Source organism: Drosophila teissieri, chromosome X (genome assembly GCF_016746235.2).
Source record: "Drosophila teissieri strain GT53w chromosome X, Prin_Dtei_1.1, whole genome shotgun sequence".
In the NCBI taxonomy this organism is placed as follows: Eukaryota; Metazoa; Arthropoda; class Insecta; order Diptera; family Drosophilidae; genus Drosophila; species Drosophila teissieri.
The window spans coordinates 5,105,205-5,125,844 of record NC_053034.1 but is presented as its reverse complement, the minus strand read 5'-3'; the positions used below and the strand labels follow the sequence as shown (position 1 = coordinate 5,125,844).

The 20,640-nt window shown below is 42.5% G+C and overlaps 3 protein-coding genes across 5 annotated transcripts in view; 1 reads left to right on the top strand and 2 right to left on the bottom strand.

Annotated features, from left to right (window-relative positions):
- Positions 1–231: 231 nt before the first annotated feature.
- LOC122623793 (dynein regulatory complex subunit 4) lies at positions 232–5,121 on the bottom strand. The gene is made up of 6 exons (XM_043803129.1): positions 4,938–5,121; positions 4,776–4,869; positions 3,631–3,673; positions 2,242–2,406; positions 1,877–2,180; positions 232–1,673 (listed from the first exon to the last, which is right to left on the bottom strand). The coding sequence occupies exons 2-6, from the start codon at positions 4,776–4,778 to the stop codon at positions 749–751; spliced, it is 1,440 nt and encodes a 479-aa protein (XP_043659064.1). The 5' UTR covers positions 4,779–4,869; positions 4,938–5,121; the 3' UTR covers positions 232–748.
- A 4,743-nt stretch (positions 5,122–9,864) lies between these two features.
- The window catches only part of LOC122623204 (lachesin), a 64,530-nt gene continuing 53,754 nt past the window's right edge, over positions 9,865–20,640 (bottom strand). For all 3 annotated transcript variants that reach the window (XM_043802213.1, XM_043802214.1, XM_043802216.1), the window contains 3 exons: positions 17,677–17,796; positions 16,819–16,989; positions 9,865–16,449 (listed from right to left, as the gene is read on the bottom strand). In XM_043802213.1, the coding sequence (XP_043658148.1) occupies positions 15,809–16,449; positions 16,819–16,989; positions 17,677–17,796 (932 nt within the window). In that variant the 3' untranslated portion in view covers positions 9,865–15,808. The remainder of the gene's footprint in view (positions 16,450–16,818; positions 16,990–17,676; positions 17,797–20,640) is intronic.
- Positions 17,115–18,621, top strand: LOC122623206. The gene is made up of 2 exons (XM_043802218.1): positions 17,115–17,260; positions 18,094–18,621. Exon 2 carries the CDS (start codon positions 18,102–18,104, stop codon positions 18,417–18,419), a length of 318 nt encoding a protein of 105 aa, XP_043658153.1. The 5' UTR covers positions 17,115–17,260; positions 18,094–18,101; the 3' UTR covers positions 18,420–18,621.

Sequence of the window (20,640 nt, the reverse complement as noted above, 5' to 3'; positions counted from 1 at the left end):
TACTTCTTATACACTACCCTAGGCTAACGTTGAATAAATTCTGAATGATTCGAACAGCACTTGCCATTCGTATTTACTGGGTCTATGGTCTATTTGCATTTGATCTTTTGGTTTGTGGGATGTCTAGCTAGTAAGATCATCTATCATCTATGCGTTATACATTCCGACAATCTTAATGTGCTTAATGTACTACTATACAAATCTACTATAAAAAAAAAAAAATTTCAAAAGTTCGTTGGTATAAGTTTTATTGCTTCCATATAATTTTTGAGGAGAATTTAATTAATACACTTCAGGTAGGCACAGAATGAATAAATTCTTAAAGTTCTCAACAGCACTAACAATTTACATTTTCTGTGCCTACAAAGGCGGGATTCTTTATTGGCTTTTCCTCCTCGTTTTGTTGTTTATTAAATTCCCCATTTACGTTTTATAGTCTTTTCTTTTTATGATCATCAAGTGAAATCAGTTCCATCTTGCCTCTCCTTTTAATCCATGATATTGCTTTTTTTTCATTTGTTAAAAATATAATTCGATAGTTTTTTTGCCTTCTTCCTTCTAGAGTTTTAAGCTGATCCCCTTTACTTTGCTTTGTAATATAATCTGGCGACGGTATGTCCGAAGTTTCAGTTCTGGAGTTCAGGATTAGTTTCTTCTGGTTTTGAGTTCAAGTACCACCCTTGTCTTTCCCACCTCCAAATATGTTTGTGATCAGACTTATGAATGCGACGTTTTTCTTCTGCAGATTCTACTTATTCTCGGTGATTATCCCCGCAGGACCGCACACGTACAGCTGCTGTTGGTCCCGATCCCTAATGGGCTTGAAGCCCAGCTCGTCGGTGGGCACACCATACTGTTTGAGCTTGCACTCGTAGGTCTCCAGGAGATCGTCGTGGGCCTTCCGGGCCTTGGCTACCTCATAGCGCAGGTCAAGGATGATCTTGTTCTTCTCATCGATGATGTTGCCCACCCGTTCGTCCAAGCTGGTCAGCTTTTCGGCGAAATTGGGGGCGCATGTGGCGATCGTTTCGTGTAGGACAATGCTGCGCTTCTCATCCTCGCGCATTAAAGCGGCAATCTTGCGTTCCAGAAGGACATTCTTCAGCCCGGTCTTCTGCTGCAGCTCCACAATCACGTCGTTGAAGCGCTCCTTGAGTCCTTCCCGTTCGGCCACCAGAGAGTCGTTTCGCAGGATCAGAGTTTCCGCCTCCCAAGTAAGACCCTTCACCTTCTTTTCCAGCCGAGTGTTACGCGTCTTGAGGCGGCTTAATTGCTGCTTGTCCCGCTCGTAGAACTCCAATTTGCGGCGATACTCGTTCAACTGGATATTGGCATGCTCCAATGGCTCCTTCAGTCGCCGATTCTCGGCTGCCGTGTCTGCGGCAATTCGGTCAGATCTCTCCGCCTGTTTGCGCAGATGCTCCAGCTGCTCCTTCATGCTGCCAATCAGCGCCAGATTGTTCAGCGTGATGTCGTTGTAGTAGTTCTTCATGTCGTTGAAGGCCAGGTCGTGGTGGTCCTGCAGGTCTTTTATCTGCTGGTTCTTCCGCTCCTCTACCTCGAACATTTGTGTCCCGTAGAAGAGGTCCAGCTTGGCCTTCTGCTCGATCATTTTCTCCTCGTGGAGCATCTCGTTGTCCTTGCGCTCGCGTTCGAAGGTGATGCGCTGCTCTCTGCCAAGATGCGAAAACAATTAACTTGTATAGTTAAAATTAGGCGTATAAAAAGTGCTTGCATAGGCCGTTTGGTCTTGGATTTTTAAGTTCAAAATTAGAAAACATCATAAGTGGTTTTAGAACAGGGATTTTAAAGAGATATATTCACGATATTTAAAAAAAAAACGGTCCGGAAATAATCTTTTTAGGATGGTACCCACAGCAGCTTCTCGTTAAAGTGAGCCTCCATTTGGCGCAACTGCATCTCGCTCATCTCCATTCTTTCGCGAAGCATCCGGCGCAACTGGCGCTTGTCCCTCTGAAGCTCGTTCTCCTGCAGAACATGGTGCTCCTGCGCCAACTTCAGTTGGGTCATCGCCTCAGCACGAACCTCACCAAGCCGGTTGTGGTTTTCGAACTGCAGATGCTTCATCTGCTGCATCACATGCTTGGTGTCGATATCCGCCAGATCCTGTGTGGCCTCGATCTCCTTGTCCTTCTGCTGCAGCTCATAGCGGGTCTCATCTGAAGGGAAATAAAAAATATAGACAAGGAAAGGCGGGAAAATCCTCCGGTATTCACTCACCCAGCTGCTGGCGCGTGATCTCCCAGAAAGTACGAATCTTATCGCGCTCCAACTGAAAGTAGTTACGCTCCTCTCGCTCCCGATCCATTTCCGCTTTTAGCCGGAGGGCAAAAGCCTCCAGCTGGTCGCGAGTCATCGCCGAGGTGTCCACGCCATCGATGAGCACTATGAATGGTTTGAAGACGTTTGCCGTCAGCAATATGTGTTTTACAGGACAAAAGGAAGTTTAGCAAAATTTTATCATTCTCATTTATAGGATATGGAATGAAAACCAAAAACACCCCTTAAAGCAAATTACCAAACGGATTCTTGACTCAGTTATTTTTCAATATTGGGCTAGTGAAAGGTTGGTCTGTAAAAGTTGGGTCCGCATATTGGGGGTTCCCGCCCTTATGGCTATTTAATGAGAGCGGCACGCCTGGTTACTCTCTCCTTCCCATTTTCCCCCCTTTTCGGCAGTTTTACCCCTGCAGCGCCCCCCTTCTTAGCCACTGCCCGCATATGTGGCCCAACAGCAGACCGTGTTGTAATTGTTTTCTGTAATTGGCATCGTTGGCCGGCTGGTGCCAGGACTCGGCCTAGGCTACTAGGAAGGGCTACTAGGACCACCAGGACTACTAGGAGACGAACTAGAAGCCACACGGAGGAAAATGTCCGAAGACATTGCATTCTAGTACAAACTTCAAAGTTCCGCAGCGCAGTTAAACTATTCAATAAACGTGATAGGTGTAGGGCACAAAACTATGATATAACTGAAATACTACGACACTAGTAATTTTCTTGTGTTTTTGCAGTGCACGCATAGAAACAATTATGTGCGTTAGATGTTCTAGAGAGGGGAGGAAGGTCGGGGATCGGGGGTCTGGGGAACTACAGTGTGGTCACTCGTGCAAATTAAGTGGACAGTTTGGCCCCCCATTTTTGCCCCTTAAATTTTCGGGCTGCAAGGCTGCGCCAGAGCAATTGCATCGGGAATTCCTTGTCCTCGGTGCTGCTTTTTCCTCTTTTGCCTGCCTGCAGGGTCCTGTCTGCTTCTCTCCTCACGCAGATTATCGTTATTTACTAATTGTTTTGCTTGGCCTTTTTAAATTGCCCTGAATGACCAATGTCCGCCATTCCAGCTGCCCAGATATCCAACTACCCAACTGCCCAGCTAACCAGTGGCACCCTGCTGCCATTAATGTTCCGAAAATGAATTGCCAGGCAGTCCTCGTCCTTGTTCCGTTTGTCTACTCGTGGAGGCTCTTTAACAGCCGGTGTCCTTAAAGAGGACACTGGCTGAACTTTGCAACAATTAACTAATATCGTACTTCAAGTTACGTTCGAATTAGTTAAATTTGGGAATTGATTAATCTTTGCTGAAGTGTATTTTACTCGAGCCTTACTTACCTGGCAATTTTTTGCCTTTTTTTCCCTTTTTCCCCTTTGGCGGCTGAAAGAAAATAAGTTTTAATGAAATTATTAATTTGATTTTGATCTTAGAAGAGAACTTGTACACATTAGAAAACAAATTATTTAATTCACTTAAAGAACCTCAGCCGAGTAGGAATCTCAAGTTGAAGTCTCTGCTGAACTTGCCCCAAAGAATTTCCACATTTGTCTATGCAAATTGAAAGAGTTCTCCTCGCGGGAGAATGGAAATGGAAATGGGGGACTGTGCAATTGTCGTCTGCAGCTCGCCACTATTTTTCGCACTTTAAATCCTTTAACAACGTTTAATTCGATTCCCTCCACGTGGGAGAAAGGCAGCGAAAGGCGGAGAAAGCGGGCAACTGCCATCGTTGCTTTAAATAATGTGATGGCGCGGCTTTCAAAACAATTTCGCAACAGCTGTTGGCTGTTGGCTGCTGGCTTATTGCATATTTTATGACTGCAAATTATTCAAAAATTTTCGAAGCCGCCTGCGCCCGTCGCCGACCGCGCATTCGCATGTCCAAAGGCGCAATATATATATTTATATTTATATATATATATATAAATATATGTAGCGGATGGAAAAAAGGGCGGATATATGTTGGGGGCAGGTCTATACATAAACAAATGATCGAAAATAGACAACCAGTAGGAGTTGGAGAGTAGGGAGGCGCAAAGGACTCCTGCTTGACTGCTATAAATACACAGTGGAGCTTCAGTGAAAGGATAATTACGAAATCTTTGCATCTATGTTCTAAGTGAGTTCTCCCTATATATGTATTCATATAGGCAGTACTATTAGCTGTTTCAAAATGAAAGCGTAACGCCAACGTTTTCATTTTGAGCAAGAGGACGGCCTTGCCGAGGCTTCACTGTAGCCCACTCGCAAAGTGCAGTTTGTATTTGCAGCAACAGCCTGGCTTGGCATGAAAAATTGAATGCGCTGCTTGCAGTGCAACTGAAAAAATCTGTAAAATGCTCAGACTAAAAGGAGCAGCGGGGCGTGGAACCGGAAATCGGAAATCGGAAGGAGGCGGAAACTGCTGGCCAAGCAGTGCGGCCATAAGGCGGTCGCATGGGTGCACTGCTTTGTTAATGTGATTAAACAACTTATTGCTCACCATACTGCTGCCGGTGCTTCTTTCTTACGATTCCTCTGCTCAGAATGAGAACCACTTCACTTTGGCCTTTCCTGCCAACTGAGTCTCTGATGTCCTGCCGGCCAAAAACCAAACAAACTTATCGATAAAGCAGTTGGCAATGTGTGAGTGTCGTGTGTTTACGTGTGTGGGTATCGCCGGGCAACCGAACGCAGAGGTTAAAGGTTGAAGCGTTATTTTTTTCGGCTTAGTCTTCTCTCAATTATTTTCTATGGCAGGGAAAAAAAAGGTTTGAACTGGAAAAATTACAAATTTGGGGAAACTTTTGCAGTTATCAACTGGGTTACTAGGGGGAGATTTTCAATGCCGAAAAGCATTTTATTAAAGTGTAGTAATATATTCGAAACATGTAAAGTACGGGAAACTATCATATATATTTATAAACACAAAATGCAGGTATACATTTACCAGCATAAACTACATCTACTTAAGTTAGCATCCGCGTACTTTATATAGTGCCTGACATTAGTTGGCTGCCCAAGCCAGTGAAAACCGAAAACCGAAAAGCCAGGCCAGACCAGCCAGACTCTTTCTCTTATCGCCGTCTGCTGTCGGCTTCCTATAAATGGTCTCTTGAATTTTCTCTGCCCGGTTTCCTTAATTTTCCACTCTGCTCTTCGCCTCGGAGTTTTCCCTGCATCTGTTTGTTTATTTGGCGTTTGTTGGGCGGACTTTAAATGCTGGTGGCACTGCAGTCTCTGCTCTTGACTACTGGCTAATTTGATGATTTCGTGAAATACGATATTATCAGGAAGCTGGCAGATCCTCGGCTCCTTTGAGCATTGCTTGATGGTCCTGAAAATCTCGCTCGAATCAACTTTATTAGTCCGTTGAATAACAGAGCACCTATGGCCTGGAAATTCCCCAGCAACTCCGCCACTTTCTCGCCTTAATTAATGTTGGCTAGGGGGCGGGGCAGGTTGGGTAAACAAAAGGCGGTGGGCTCTCCGGTTAAATGCTTTAATTGAAATTAATAACCGCAGCCAGTTTTGGCCAGTTGGCCAGTTGAGCAGTCAGTCGGCAGTTGAGACGAGTACCCCGTGGCTTTCGCATGGGAAAACATTTTGGGACCCGGCACACAGACACCGAGAATTTTAAATTGTTTTCATTAAAAGTCAATTTTTGATAGCAAAGATGCTGTGGCTGGCTTACAGATAGAAAAACGATTGTGACCACGTGTCTCCGAAATGTTTATAACCAAGATTTGAAGTTACAGCCTGACAATCGAAGCAAACTTTCAAAATACATACGTTCCAACTTATAAAAAGACAAACATGTTTTCTTTTTTGCTGTCTATGCCTTTAAATGACTGGATTTTCCTCTTGTGTACCTTCAACCCTTTTTAGACACTTCTCCATCTGCCCTGCATAATTTTTGTTTCATTTTATTCTCGCCAACGGCTGCGGTCGGTCATGGCCCATTGAATTCCGTAACGGCTGCCAAGGGTTAAAGGGGCGGCAAAATGGGGAGCCGCTGAAAAAGCACTGATTGAAAGTGAAAGTATTTAAAATATGATTAGAAAATTTGCTTATCAGCGCCGAGGTGTGTGCGCTTTAAGGAGAATTCTTTAAGAAGCAGAAATGGTAAACAAGTAGTAAGGAAAGAGTCGGCTTAATAAAATTACGGTGTGTATTCTGACATAAATATAACACATTACCCAATTAAAAATGCGAAAACACTTCAAAAACACATTGTTTTATTTGTCTCTGCTGAACTCATCGAAAACATGAAAATTTATAATTTGGTAAGTTTATCAAAGAACTGATAGAAATCGATGGGAGGGCTTATTTTTTCTCTTCCATCCAGATAAAAAGAAATAATAAATCTAAATAATTAATATAACAAAATAATTGTAAACCTCCTTGATATCCCGAAAAATCATGCAAATTAAAATGCGCAGCAAAAATCAAACAGCTGATTAGCGTAATTACGACTTGCTTAGAGATGGTCGCGTCCCTGCAAATTTTCCTCACGACCCAAACAAACTTAAGGAATCTCGCGTATATCGTAACAAAGACGTGACACGGCCAGAAGAACAACGCGACTCCCCATCTCTGATCAGCGTTCTGTTGCAAAGAAACGGTCTGCTCGCAAACAATCCATTTTTGCCTAAAATAGAGATGCCTGCGTGTAACAGATTTTTTGTCACGCTCCCAACAACCACATGGGATATTTTAATTATGTCGTGATTGTCGTGCAAATTTCGTGAAAAACGCGTGAAGCACCAAGTGCACAATGCGACTGAGCATCTCTGATCTGCCTTCAGTGGTAAAGTAACGGTTTACTCCTGCAAGCTTGTCAAGGGGCGCCTGAAAGCATGAAAGGGATGGCCATCATGGAAATATCAGCTAGTTGTCTCATTCTATGATACCTGCTGCCACCTGACGCCACCTTCTGCGATTTCTGTTCGCCTGGTGTGCGAAACGAAAAACTGGCCGATTTAGCAGCGAAAATGATTCCCGGGCGGCTGAAATTTTAAAGAAATTCAAGAGATTTCCGATTTCAAATACCAGGCGAACAAAAATCCTAGTAGGTAGCCAACGATCCCTTTTTTTGCCTAAAATAGAGATGCCTGCGTGTAACAGATTTTTTGTCACGCTCCCAACAACCACATGGGATATTTTAATTATGTCGTGATTGTCGTGCAAATTTCGTGAAAAACGCGTGAAGCACCAAGTGCACAATGCGACTGAGCATCTCTGATCTGCCTTCAGTGGTAAAGTAACGGTTTACTCCAGTAAGCTTGTCAAGGGGCGCCTGAAAGCATGAAAGGGATGGCCATCATGGAAATATCAGCTAGTTGTCTCATTCTATGATATCTGCTGCCACCTGACGCCACCTTCTGCGATTTCTGTTCGCCTGGTGTGCGAAACGAAAAACTGGCCGATTTAGCAGCGAAAATGATTCCCGGGCGGCTGAAATTTTAAAGAAATTCAAGAGATTTCCGATTTCAAATACCAGGCGAACAAAAATCCTAGTAGGTAGCCAACGATCCCTTTTTTTGCCTAAAATAGAGATGCCTGCGTGTAACAGATTTTTTGTCACGCTCCCAACAACCACATGGGATATTTTAATTATGTCGTGATTGTCGTGCAAATTTCGTGAAAAACGCGTGAAGCACCAAGTGCACAATGCGACTGAGCATCTCTGATCTGCCTTCAGTGGTAAAGTAACGGTTTACTCCAGTAAGCTTGTCAAGGGGCGCCTGAAAGTATGAAAGGGATGGCCATCATGGAAATATCAGCTAGTTGTCTCATTCTATGATATCTGCTGCCACCTGACGCCACCTTCTGCGATTTCTGTTCGCCTGGTGTGCGAAACGAAAAACTGGCCGATTTAGCAGCGAAAATGATTCCCGGGCGGCTGAAATTTTAAAGAAATTCAAGAGATTTCCGATTTTAAATACCAGGCGAACAAAAATCCTAGTAGGTAGCCAACGATCCCTTTTTTTGCCTAAAATAGAGATGCCCGCGTGTAACAGATTTTTTGTCACGCTCCCAACAACCACATAGGATATTTTAATTATGTCGTGATTGTCGTGCAAATTTCGTGAAAAACGCGTGAAGCACCAAGTGCACAATGTGACTGAGCATCTCTGATCTGCCTTCAGTGGTAAAGTAACGGTTTACTCCAGTAAGCTTGTCAAGGGGCGCCTGAAAGCATGAAAGGGATGGCCATCATGGAAATATCAGCTAGTTGTCTCATTCTATGATACCTGCTGCCACCTGACGCCACCTTCTGCGATTTCTGTTCGCCTGGTGTGCAAAACGAAAAACTGGCCGATTTAGCAGCGAAAATGATTCCCGGGCGGCTGAAATTTTAAAGAAATTCAAGAGATTTCCGATTTCAAATACCAGGCGAACAAAAATCCTAGTAGGTAGCCAATGATCCCTTTTTTTGCCTAAAATAGAGATGCCCGCGTGTAACAGATTTTTTGTCACGCTCCCAACAACCACATAGGATATTTTAATTATGTCGTGATTGTCGTGCAAATTTCGTGAAAAACGCGTGAAGCACCAAGTGCACAATGCGACTGAGCATCTCTGATCTGCCTTCAGTGGTAAAGTAACGGTTTACTCCTGTAAGCTTGTCAAGGGGCGCCTGAAAGCATGAAAGGGATGGCCATCATGGAAATATCAGCTAGTTGTCTCATTCTATGATATCTGCTGCCACCTGACGCCACCTTCTGCGATTTCTGTTCGCCTGGTGTGCGAAACGAAAAACTGGCCGATTTAGCAGCGAAAATGATTCCCGGGCGGCTGAAATTTTAAAGAAATTCAAGAGATTTCCGATTTTAAATACCAGGCGAACAAAAATCCTAGTAGGTAGCCAACGATCCCTTTTTTTTGCCTAAAATAGAGATGTATATTTAGTGTTTTCAATTTAATGATTTTAGGTCTTGCGTTTTAATTTGATTATAATTGCGTCCTGCAGGGTGTAATTTCTCTTTAACGAATTTGCATTTAGTTTAGTATTAGTTCTTTCATTTTGACTATAGCTCTGGAAAGAAGATTGAAAAGTTTGAAAAGATTTATGGATCTAAGTATATGGTTTATCACATATTGATTTCGTTTTCGTAGCAGAAGTCCAATAAATGCCAACTCAGTTGATGCAACATGGGTGTGTGGAAGCTTGTGGGGTTTTCCGGAGGGGCCGAGGAGTAGGCGGAACATTAATGGAGAAGGAGGGTGGAAGATGGGGGGAGTGCAGTGCTCATTGCGGTGGCAAAAGTTATTTGCTGTGTTATTTTCACAACAACTTCCGCTCGGCGCAGAAACGGATATCCTGCCTCTGAGTGAGAGATTCAGATTTGTACAACTAAATATAGATAAAGATAGGATGAGGAAAAGTTGTTGGTGCAGCTGGTCGGAGGTCTTGTCTTGTCTGTTGTTAGCTGGAAAACCCCTCGAACGTCCCTCGCCGTATGCAAAATTCTGCTTTTACAACTCCTAGGATCAAACTTTGACATGCGACCCAAACCCTGGCAATTTAAACTTTCTGATTAATTTTAATAAATATATTTTTGTCCTTTATTTGTAGAATTTGTTCGTTTACCATATAATATATATAATTTGTCTTGTATATATATGCTTGTTTATTTATTATATATAAGATATACTTTACTTTATGCGTTTACTGCTGGTTTATATAGAGCGGCTCTCAAATTTTTCAGGGGGATTATCAAGAGAACTTTGATTAAGCTTCAGTTTTTTGTTTTGTGTGAACGTCATTGATTGATCCTTAAATCCATCCTAAATACACATTACAGTTTATCCTCGTTGGCTATATACAGTTTATTTTAGCTTTAACTTTTCTTTACGAGCTGTCTTATATACAATTTTAGGCTTATGGGCTTATGGGCTAATAGTAATGTAAAAGCAACGCAATGAAAAATTATTTATTACACATTTAAATGGATTTTAGTCACAACAAAACTATATACAGAATGTGAAAAGTTGAAAGATTCCAGGATTCTATAACATTTCCTCTAGTTTATCTTATTTATTTTCGTTCAGCATTTAGGTCTGCTAATAATGGCACATAATATTATTGTGTAATTCGATTTTTTTTGATATAAGTACAGTACCATAAAGGGAGATATATCCCGCTTAGCATATGAACAACCTTTAATGGCTCTGATGCTTGTAGAGTCCATTTTAATAACTATGATTTGCATTAAATGTAAGACCTTTTTTACAAAGTTCCAATACGAATTTAGCATTTGCTTTATACACAAACCAAAAGAACTGGTCATCTCCAGCTGTGTTCAAAATAAATAGAATTGCTAAATATATAAATATATCTATATTGCGTCGGATGCATTTATTTAAGCTTTTAATGACGTAGTAGCAAAACAATCCAATTTCAAAATAAACTTATTTAAAAATATTTTCATTACTGTTAAAGAACTGATAGCATTTAATTAAAAAACCTAATTTGAAAATCTGAGAAAAATGTAAGAAATCTATTAGGGCATTACTATTATTCGGAGCACAACGGTATGACCATCTAAATATATTTATAAATGCGCAGGGGGTTGCTTAGATGTTGTGGCTAGATTTGGTTTTATTGTTCCAGCGACAGCACAAAGCAGCTCTTAATTAAAATGCAACAAATGCACAAAGGATCCTGCAGCAGGACAACTGTTGCACAATGGGGACGAGCAGGACTCGAATAAAATTTCAATTTAATCAATTCGAGCATGTGGCCAGAGGGGACCAGTGTCAAGTGTCCTAAAGGCCTGAGTACTCAGTGTACGAGTGCTCAGTACTGAGAACTCAGTCCTTCGTCCTGCGTTCTTCGAGTGCTGCCCACACATACGAGCAACATGCAACTTGCAAGTTGCAACCAGCAACCTGAAGCAGCTGTAATTGAATTTCTGCTGCTGGAGTGGCTTGTTATCTCGTATTTGTTTAATTTTATTTCTCGCTCGGCCGCCCGGCAGTCATCACAAACTGATGAAAAGATACGGCTGCAAGCCAAAAATTTGGTTCAAGCTGGACTATTGGCTTTGGCCAAAACACGTAGAAAAAGGGGGTCTAAAAACGTGATACAACAAACAATGAAACAGATTGAATAGCCAAGTAAACCAATAGAACCAGTGGAAAATGTTCTAAACAAATAAATATTTTTATACTAAACTGTGAACCGTCTTTGCGAGGAGAGCTCGATGAATTTAAAAAAACATACATATACATATACCGAAGAAAACTACTAAGAAACGGTCCATTCTGTTCCCTAACATTGGGCTATGCTATACCATAAAACGTGATTTTTAAAACACTTTTTATGGAGCATATTGGTGCAGTAATTTTGGCAGAGTTTTTAACAGTGCTCAACTTATTTATCCAGCTGTTGCTCGACAGCCGCTTGTCAGCCATTGAGACATTACAAAGCGAAGCCATTTACCGGGATACAAGAGTGCACACACATTCGCATACTTACACATACTCACACCCTCAGTGCCATACATATACACTTAAAGGAATATTCAAGCCGACACTCATTTCATTATTAAATCAAAAAAGTTGAGTAAATTTCAGCCAGCGGCTGACAGACTCCGCACTTATTTTGCTTATATTTTCGCTATATATTTTGCTTTTACTTTCCCCTACGTATCAACCATGCCACCGCTTTTCAACGCCCCTTTATGTGTGTGTGTAACAATTCAACTTGATTGCCATTTGTTTTAGCGAGCTGCTGTCCTGTCTTTTCCCCGGAAAATGCGGAAAATGTTTTGCGGCCAACACACGCACACAAGTACATTTTCCCCCATCCCCGCCCACCGTCAAGTAAGCGGTGTATTCAATTAAACTTCCGTCAAACATGAAGCAAACTCCCAAACTCCCCCTGAATTTTCCTCTTGCCTTGGGGTTATAAAATAAACATGTTGCCACACACAAAATTTAAATAGATACAAGTTCGCCACACTGCATAACACAATAAACCGCAGTAAACCAAAGGCGGTTGAAAAAAAGAACGCCAAAAGAATGGACACCAAAATTATGACGAAGCCAGATATAACTCATGATGAGGATGTCCCAAATCGTGCCTGCAAAATATTATTAAAGTACAGCAAGTGCCGGAAAATCATTGAAAAATTTGTAATGAAAATAATTGACATTTTAGAGTTATAAAACCCATATTTTTAAAGAAAAATTCGCCAAGAAACACATTTGGGAGATTTCTCGTCGCATATTAAAATCAATTCCATTTCTCCAAAATAAAAGCAACTAAAGGACAGCAGTCACAGCAAGGAATGATAAAAAGGGAAATGCGAAATTAAAATACAATTTGACGGCATCAAATAGAGCAATTAAGCGCTTCTCCTCCCGCCACACCCACTCAACGCGCCGTTTTACCCGCCCACAAAAGTAGGCAACACTTGGACAGGCAGAGACGGCAGAACTCACACGCACACACACCATTGTGCGCGGGAAAACTTGATTACAAGTGTCGCGGAAAGCCCCAAAAAACAACTCAAACTGTGGCTCCATAACAATCATAAGCAGCAAAATGCACACGTACACCGGGAAAAAGGTCTACAGAGACAAAATTACGAAAAGGTTTACTGTTTAATGGAAAAACATTACAAAATGTTCGGTATACCCTAAATGCGCTACACAAAATAAATGATTAAAACAATTAAATGAGTCTATTGCCAAATTCTGAATGCAGTTGAACTAATTAGATTTAACCACAATTTCTCCCACTGTGATTGTCCTTTTGTGCATGTTTGTCTGGCATTATTGCTGCTGTGTATTTATATTTGTTGTGCTATTTACGCAACGCAACAAAGGACAACAAAGGATGCGCGATTTTAAAGGCATCAAATGTGGCAACAGCAGCATCATCAGGGATAACAACAAAAGAAGCTGCTGCAGAAGCAACTACACGAGTGAAACGAACAGCAGCAACTTCAGTGGCAGTTGCAACATCCCCGCAGCAACACCATGCTTCGAATTAACCCGTGTGGCAACAACTGCACTAATAATGGAAATAAGCCAACCAAATTGGAGCAGAAATGTAGATATTCTTGCAATTCTTATGTTGATTTTAGAAGCTGCATGTTTGCGTAGTTCAATTAGGGCTCTTAATATCAGGAAAACGAAAAAGATTACGAAATTTACGTCTGTAAGCCGTATGTTTCCGCATTTCTTAATCATGTGTCGGCTATGAAGCTATTTAATTAAAGTGACTTTGGTAGCAGCAATGCCTCGACACATCAAACAAAGTGATATAAATTATTAAAAATGTCTCCTTTGCTATTCAACCAAAAGCCCCTTTGAAACAACAATCATTTAAGTATTAAAACCAAATGTAAATGCTTAGCAGAGCTTTTCCTGTAGCAACACGAGGAGACTGACAAACATCAACACGAGCAGCAACAACATCATCAGTGGACAATGGCAGCAGCAACTGCAGCAGCAGCACCAGCAGCAGCATCAGGAAAAGTGTTGCTGCCGGTTGACTAGTTCTCGATGTTGTACGTTGCTGCTTGGCTTCCTTTTCTTGGGGGTCCGTGTAATTTGAAGCACTTGTGTCAACCTAGCTAAGACACCCCCACATTTTGGCCCAGCTTTGGTGACATGATTATTTGGGTTGGTGCCGCCTTTTGCTTTTGCTGCCGATGTTCATTTAGCTGTTGCTGCGGTTGTCAGCATCTTATTATCATCATCAGTGGCAGCTTTTGGCGGTTTTGTATATTTGTAGCTGTCTCGTTGTTTTTTTTATTTTAGTTTTAAGTTCTGGCAGAGGATTGTTTTGGGTTTTTGGGGGGTCTCGAGGTTTTGGGGCTGCTTACAATGAAATTCACTTTGCCAAAAAGTTTTCATTTCATTAAAAACGTAGCTGTGTGGGTGTGATATGTGTGTGTGGTTAACTGACATGCAAGTAATTCATCAAAAGCAAATGCAACGCAGATGGGAGCCGAGAGTTTTCTGTGTCCACAACTTGTGCCCCACAGCTGCCACACACACACACATTTGCAAAAAAAAAAAAAAAAACACACACACGCGCACATACACAACAGACACATACTCAGCTGCAAAGACAAGACGTTGCCACAAAAAAAAAAAAACGAAATAAAAAATAAACAACACTCCTCTGCAAAGACTTGGAAAATAAAGCAAAGGGAAAGAAAAACTTTTGGCAAACACCAAGAAATAGTTGGTAAGGGGTTACAAGCAGTGTATGAAGGGGTTAAAGGGCATCGCAGTTTGTGTGTAAATCATTTGCATCAAAATAAGAAATGTCGTTATATTTTAAGGTACAGCAGCAACACAATTAACAAATCTGCTGACAAAAAATAAATTAGAAAAAAGTTCTGGGTCTATTTATCATAAACTCACACCCTTTTGTGCAACCTCACGTCAAGTGTCAATCAAAGTTGAACAAATCAACAAAAGTCAGTCAGGAGTAGCCTAAATTAACGAATGACAAAAGCAAAGTAGAAGAAATTGGGTTCCCCTTGTTCTGTGTTACTTTTCTATATTAATTGACCTTTCCAAGAGTTTTGTAAATCGGTTTGGGAAATTGGAAATTGGCAAAAAGGTGTGCCAGCCACAAAATATAAATGAGAAAAATCAACAAAAAAGGGCTGATTAATACTCGTAATGAGTATAGTCAAAGTTGTAGACTTGAAAGCAATAAATAACAAGTGTTTTTTCCTATCGCGCTATCTTGTTACTCCTAAAATTCCATTCATAATTATGCTCTGCAAAAAAAAAACGAGATGTTGTCCCAATTGGGCTCTGATTTTTTCTCAGTGCCCGGTACACTGTAAATGCTTTTGGGTACCATTTTACCTTAGGCTAGCTGTGATTCATTAACCGTGCAACCCCCTTAAAAATGTCTCAGTAACACTAGAAATTCTTGCGTTAAATACATTCACTAAATATGGATGCATCCAAATACCATCCCTGTTTTTTGTTTTTCATTAATGTTATAAACAATTTAACATTTTCTACTACAACATGTTTGTTTTATGTACTCGTTCTCTTTACGGTTGAGAAACTGTCTGTGAAAGTGTCGTTGCTTAACGATCGGTGAATGTTTAGTCCCTGCGAACTGTACACACTAAAACATTTGTTGATGAAAGTGTTGTCTAGTGTTTGGCTAGAATTTAGTTAGATGCTTAGTCCCTTGGACTATTCACACATAACAATTGTGTTATCTGATCGAGAGTTAGTGATTTAAAGACTGTTAGTTAAAGTATGGTGAAGTGTTTGAAGTCCCTTGGACAATGTGTTGTGTTTCGTTGTCGAAGTTACTCCTTAGTGTGTGTTTCTGGGCTGTGGATGTGTGTTGATGAAAGTGTTGTTGATATCCTTAAAGTGAGTGTTACACACTACAACTGGCTTTTCGGTTGATAGTGGTTGTGCTTGATGAATGTCTCGTGGTGGGGTCCTTAAGACCACCTTTTTTTCCTTCGCTGCAGTCATGTGTTGTTGAGTCTGTTGTTGAATGCGCTGGTGATTCCATTAGACTGCGTATTATAAGAGGCTGAGCAGAAGGCCGGACAGGGTCGACAAGCCCATTAAGAACGGCTGTCGACAGTGCCAACTCCTGGCCAGGATGAGCTGCGCGGTGAATGGGAGGAGGAGAATGGGTAAATGGTGACCCCGACGCAGTCGCGAGTCTCCGGAGCCGGAGCTCATTTCGTTGTTGTCAATGGGGCCCCGCACTTCTGTATTGCCGCCGTAATATGGCGGTGGCTTGCGGGTGATGCCTCCCATTTCGCCACCAGGTGACCCCGACCCACCGCCAGCTGGCCCGCCACCTGCCCCACCACCGTGCTGCTGGTTGTTGTGGTGGTGGTGATGGTGGTGCTGCTGATGTTGATGCTGATGCTGATTGCCGCCGGAGTTGCCCGGCTTATGTGTGGCCGGTTTATTGCCGCTGGTGTAGTAAACGTGCGGCAGCCCGCCACCCTCGTCGCCCTCCGCCTCGAAATCCTCGACGGATCCGTACTGCAGCTCCTCGTCCTCCGGCTGGTAGGTGACTTTGACTTGTTGTTTCTGCTTCAAAATGTCATTGGCATCCGCATCCAGGCTTCCGCCCACTCCGCCAGCCCCTCCACCACCTTTTCCGCCGCCGTTCAGCGGATTTTTATTGCGATTCGGTCCGGGGATTTCTGAAAGGCAGCAAAAAAAAAAAAACGGAAAAACAAAGGAGCGAATGAGAAAATGTAATTGAAACAAAGGTGCAAATACGTCCCATTTCGCGGATTCCAGGCCAAACACAATGCAGACCACGTAAATAGCAATGTAAAAGGAAAAATGAGCTATTTAAAATCTTGTATATGTACATATTCCTCTGTCTAACTGAATGAAGTGATAAAATATTTTAATTGAAATACCTTATGCAAGAGGTTTGCTGCGCATATTTTAATATGACTGCATCGATATTTTTGTACAACCCGATGGAATGCACTTATTTCTTACACCTCTGCTGTTGGCCCTCGTTTTATTGCACATTGATGGAGAGGTGCTGAAAAACTCACCGTATAAGCGGATACTGCTGTCGACTTCGCCCAGCGAGTTTTTGGCAATGCAGCGATAGGATCCGACATCGTCCTTCTGGAACTTCCTGACTATCATTGACATTTTGGTCTCGTACATGGACTGCGAGCTCTCCTGCACATGATACTTGCCGGATGTCACAATCATCTCACCTAGTGGATGGTTTTAATAATGTAGTGCGGTTGTAACAATTCTGCATTCATGTATTTATAAATTGTCCTTCTTAATTCTAAATATATTTAGCAAGGGTATCATATTCACATAAAGCAGGCTGTGATTCACAGTCGGACAAATGTCAGTATTTCGTACGGGGCACATAGTTAATTTCATTATATTTTCTCCTGCAGTGCATATCTCAACCAATTTCGTTGAAGAATAAGAATATTTTCCCAAGGAAACTCTCATTTCGGCGTGGAAACTTGGGTGAGTGAAAACTAAATAAATCATTTTAAGAAACAGTTCTTGTGTGACCCCTCAACTAGTTCAGTGTAGAATACGCACAGGCGTACTATAAAAGGGCTTAAATTTTAGAGTATTTCGGGGGATAGAGTCTGGTTCCGTGTACTGGAAATCCCCGGACCTTTGCCACCAGACTGCACCACCTGCAACGAGCGAACGTGCCGCAATCTGACAACTGACTAATGACAATGCCAAGCGCTTCGATTCGAATCGATGTTGGAGTAATGATGCGTTCGGCCCCAGAGTCCGACATCTGCATAGATGTGTGTACCCATCTGTCCGTATAGGCATATATATATGTGTCCATACATATATATATATTCGCATATACATATATATATCGGCAGACTGGTCTCGGCCCTCCGCTCGCACTCACTTACCCGTGTCCTTAATCCAGTAGTTAATTGATTTGGGCGAGGCTTCGACGTGACACTCGATTTGGACATCAGTGCCAAGTGGTGCGCCGACTAATTGATTCGGCACTTGGATGACCGGATGAACTGCAATGAGAAGGGGGTTTGGGTATGAGTGGTTCAGTGATTCAGTGGTTCAGTGGCTCAGCACTGTGAGGTGTGAGGTGTTCAAGTAAAACAAATGCTGCCAGGCGATCGGCCATCAAATTGGCTCAGATTGGGCGGCTCGCTTCAATTAACTATGTTCGCTAGTTTACCGAAACCAACCAATCTATTTAAGGTGCCTTTTTTTGTACTAACATTTCAGTGATCAGCTCGTATGGAGCAAAATATTTCACATTCATAAATATTGTCATTAATTTGAACGATTCATTTTTCCTGCAGCATCAAGGATGTCTGACTACTCAAAGTTCCTGTCCAACCTGACGGATCAGCTGGGTCTGTTGCCTGTACCTACGCCCAGAGGATTGGTAGGACTGGGCAGCAATCTGGGCAGCCTGCGCCCCGCCCACAAGGCTTTGATGTACGTGGGCGCGGCCACCGTGGCTTGCGTTGTCCTGGGCTTTACTGTGAAGACTCTGAAGAGACGCGGCCGCAAGGACAAGCCGCGGATCATCAAGGTGCAACACGGGGTGCCGATCAAGCGGGACCTCGAGGGGGCTGATAAGGTCGAAGGATCCTTCGGGGAGGAGCAAGTACCCAATAAGTAAAGGGAACCCAAGAATCCTTAAGTCTGGAGAATCCTAAATATCTAGGACACGTCCTACTAACAAACACTTTCATTATATATCTTTTGACCCTGTTTTGTGCGTTGCAACGTTTACTGTATATTTTGTAATTTTATAGTGTTAAGAAAAGCGATTGTAGAAATGACATTTGTTCCAAATTAAATGAATGCCCATTAACATTCAATCATTTTGGAAATTAAATCAAAAAAGAATGAGAAAATGTAGCTACATCTATGTAAGATAGCTTCTGGAATAATTTTTCTGCACAGAAATCGAAATATTACGTTTATTACTAATGTTTTATCGCTATTCCTCTGCACTGGCTAGCATTGCCACCTTTCAATGTGGCAACCATCGGGCATTCAAAAAGGACTCCCTTTGAGGGCAGAACAAAAGTTGGCTAGCGCACTTGAGGGCCAATTGAGTGTGGCATAATTTGATGGTGTGCGCTCCTGGCTTTTCCCGCTTTTCCCCGACTACCGCCCACCTACCAGAATTTCTCCACTCATTTTCCAGAACTCATCAGAATGCAGTTCATGCAAAGAGGACGTCGGACGGTGCTGCATTGACAACTCTTTTGCCGATGGCCCAACTTTCGTATTTATTGTCACTTAGTCCGGGTCCTGAAGGGACTGCCATTTTCGGGGGAGGTCCTGACCAAAATTGGTGGTTTTGTAAAACCTGCCAGAGGACCGAAATGCGAGTACCCTGCCCCGCAGCCAACAGCTAACAGCTCACAGATTGCACATTGTCTTCATCTATTTTCCTTCTACCCACTTGCCCCTGCCCTTGAGACATTTGCGGCCATGTGCATTGATAGTTGATTGCTGGTCCAGCAGCGTGCAACTCCGTGTTTCGTCCTGGCGCAAGGACTTTCCCAGCCAGAGGATTTTAATTGATTTACATGGCCGACTGCGCTCTGTCTGAGCCATCAACTATCTCTGCAGCCGCTTGTGGTTAGCCCTCTTAAATTTCATTTATGCATATGAAATAACTAGGTTGCCATTTTGCTTTTTGCAAGTGCTTAAGCACACTTAAATAATGATAAATTATTTAAGTTCTGCTTTCTCAAAACACTAAATAATGTTAATTTATATGTTTATAAAGCGACAATTGATTTTGTAAACAATTGCATTAAGTGTATTAATAAATGTTTGATTTTGAATAGGCGCACGAAAAGTTGCTAGTGCGATGCAATGTTAAACGACGATCTGAAAGTTATTGCTTACATATTTATCATATGTTTCATAATAAGTTTTCCAAGTGAAAAGCTTTAATCCATATGTGCATCGAGGATCTGGGGTACCGGGAACTCGGGAACCCGGGAATTGGGCAAAAAGAGTCCTGGATACTTGCCACATTTAGGGTCTATCCTCAGTGCATTTATGCCGGATAAAGGACCTGCAGTCCCTCGGCACTTTCGCTGGGCGATTTGCAATTTTGCAATGATTATTCTGAGCATGTTCCTGCCTGGACAACGGCCACCTTTCAACCTTTCACCTTTCACCTTTTGGGCCATTCAGCCATTTGGCCAGGTGCTCCTGCTCTGCAGCTCGCTCGCTTTTGCGGCAAACAAAGCCACAAATATGCACTAATGACGTCGTCAGCTGCTGCCACTCCTGCCGCTACTGCCACTGCTGCCACTGTTGCCAGTGCTGCCAGTGGTGCCACACGCCCCTTTCCCACTTGCCCTCTTTTCCTTGCCAACTGTCGTCCCGCATTTGCCCAGTTTTCACCCCGAAAAATTTCCCAGCAATCTGCAGCAGCAGACTCGCATTTCGGGCAATTGTTTTGGAGAGCTTGAGTTGGTCGAAGGTGACAAAAATTCGGAACCCATGCGTGCTGTAAGCGGTTAGTCGGCTTACAGTGCGCTTCACGGGCACAGGTTTACACCTAAACTGCCTGAGTGACATAGATCGAAGGGATAATAAGGTCGTCGCATGTTCCGATGCTTTAAGGCGCTGGAATCTGTAAGGGAAGTGGTCAAAATTCGCTGGTTTCATTAATTTTCTGTACTCTTTTTGGTGGCTTTCCAACGAACGTGATTTTTCTCATGTTCCTACGTTTATTTTCTGTGTGTTCGATTTACGACTTATGGTGGGGGCGTTGCAGGCAGTGAACCAAACGTGCCTTGTGACCAAGACTGAAAATAAGGACGAAGATGGCATTTCCGGTCTGATTAAAGATACAGTGTTGCACATGG

Bases quoted from the DNA above. Each gene is read 5' to 3' on its own strand.
- LOC122623206 (XM_043802218.1), top strand. From the start codon at position 18,102: ATGTCTGACTACTCAAAGTTCCTGTCCAACCTGACGGATCAGCTGGGT.
- LOC122623793 (XM_043803129.1), bottom strand. The intron at 2,407-3,630 runs GTAAGTAAGGCT...AACCATTCATAG, and splicing joins AAAAGGCAAAAAATTGCCAG to TGCTCATCGATGGCGTGGAC. The intron at 2,181-2,241 runs GTGAGTGAATAC...ATTTCCCTTCAG, and splicing joins GATCACGCGCCAGCAGCTGG to ATGAGACCCGCTATGAGCTG.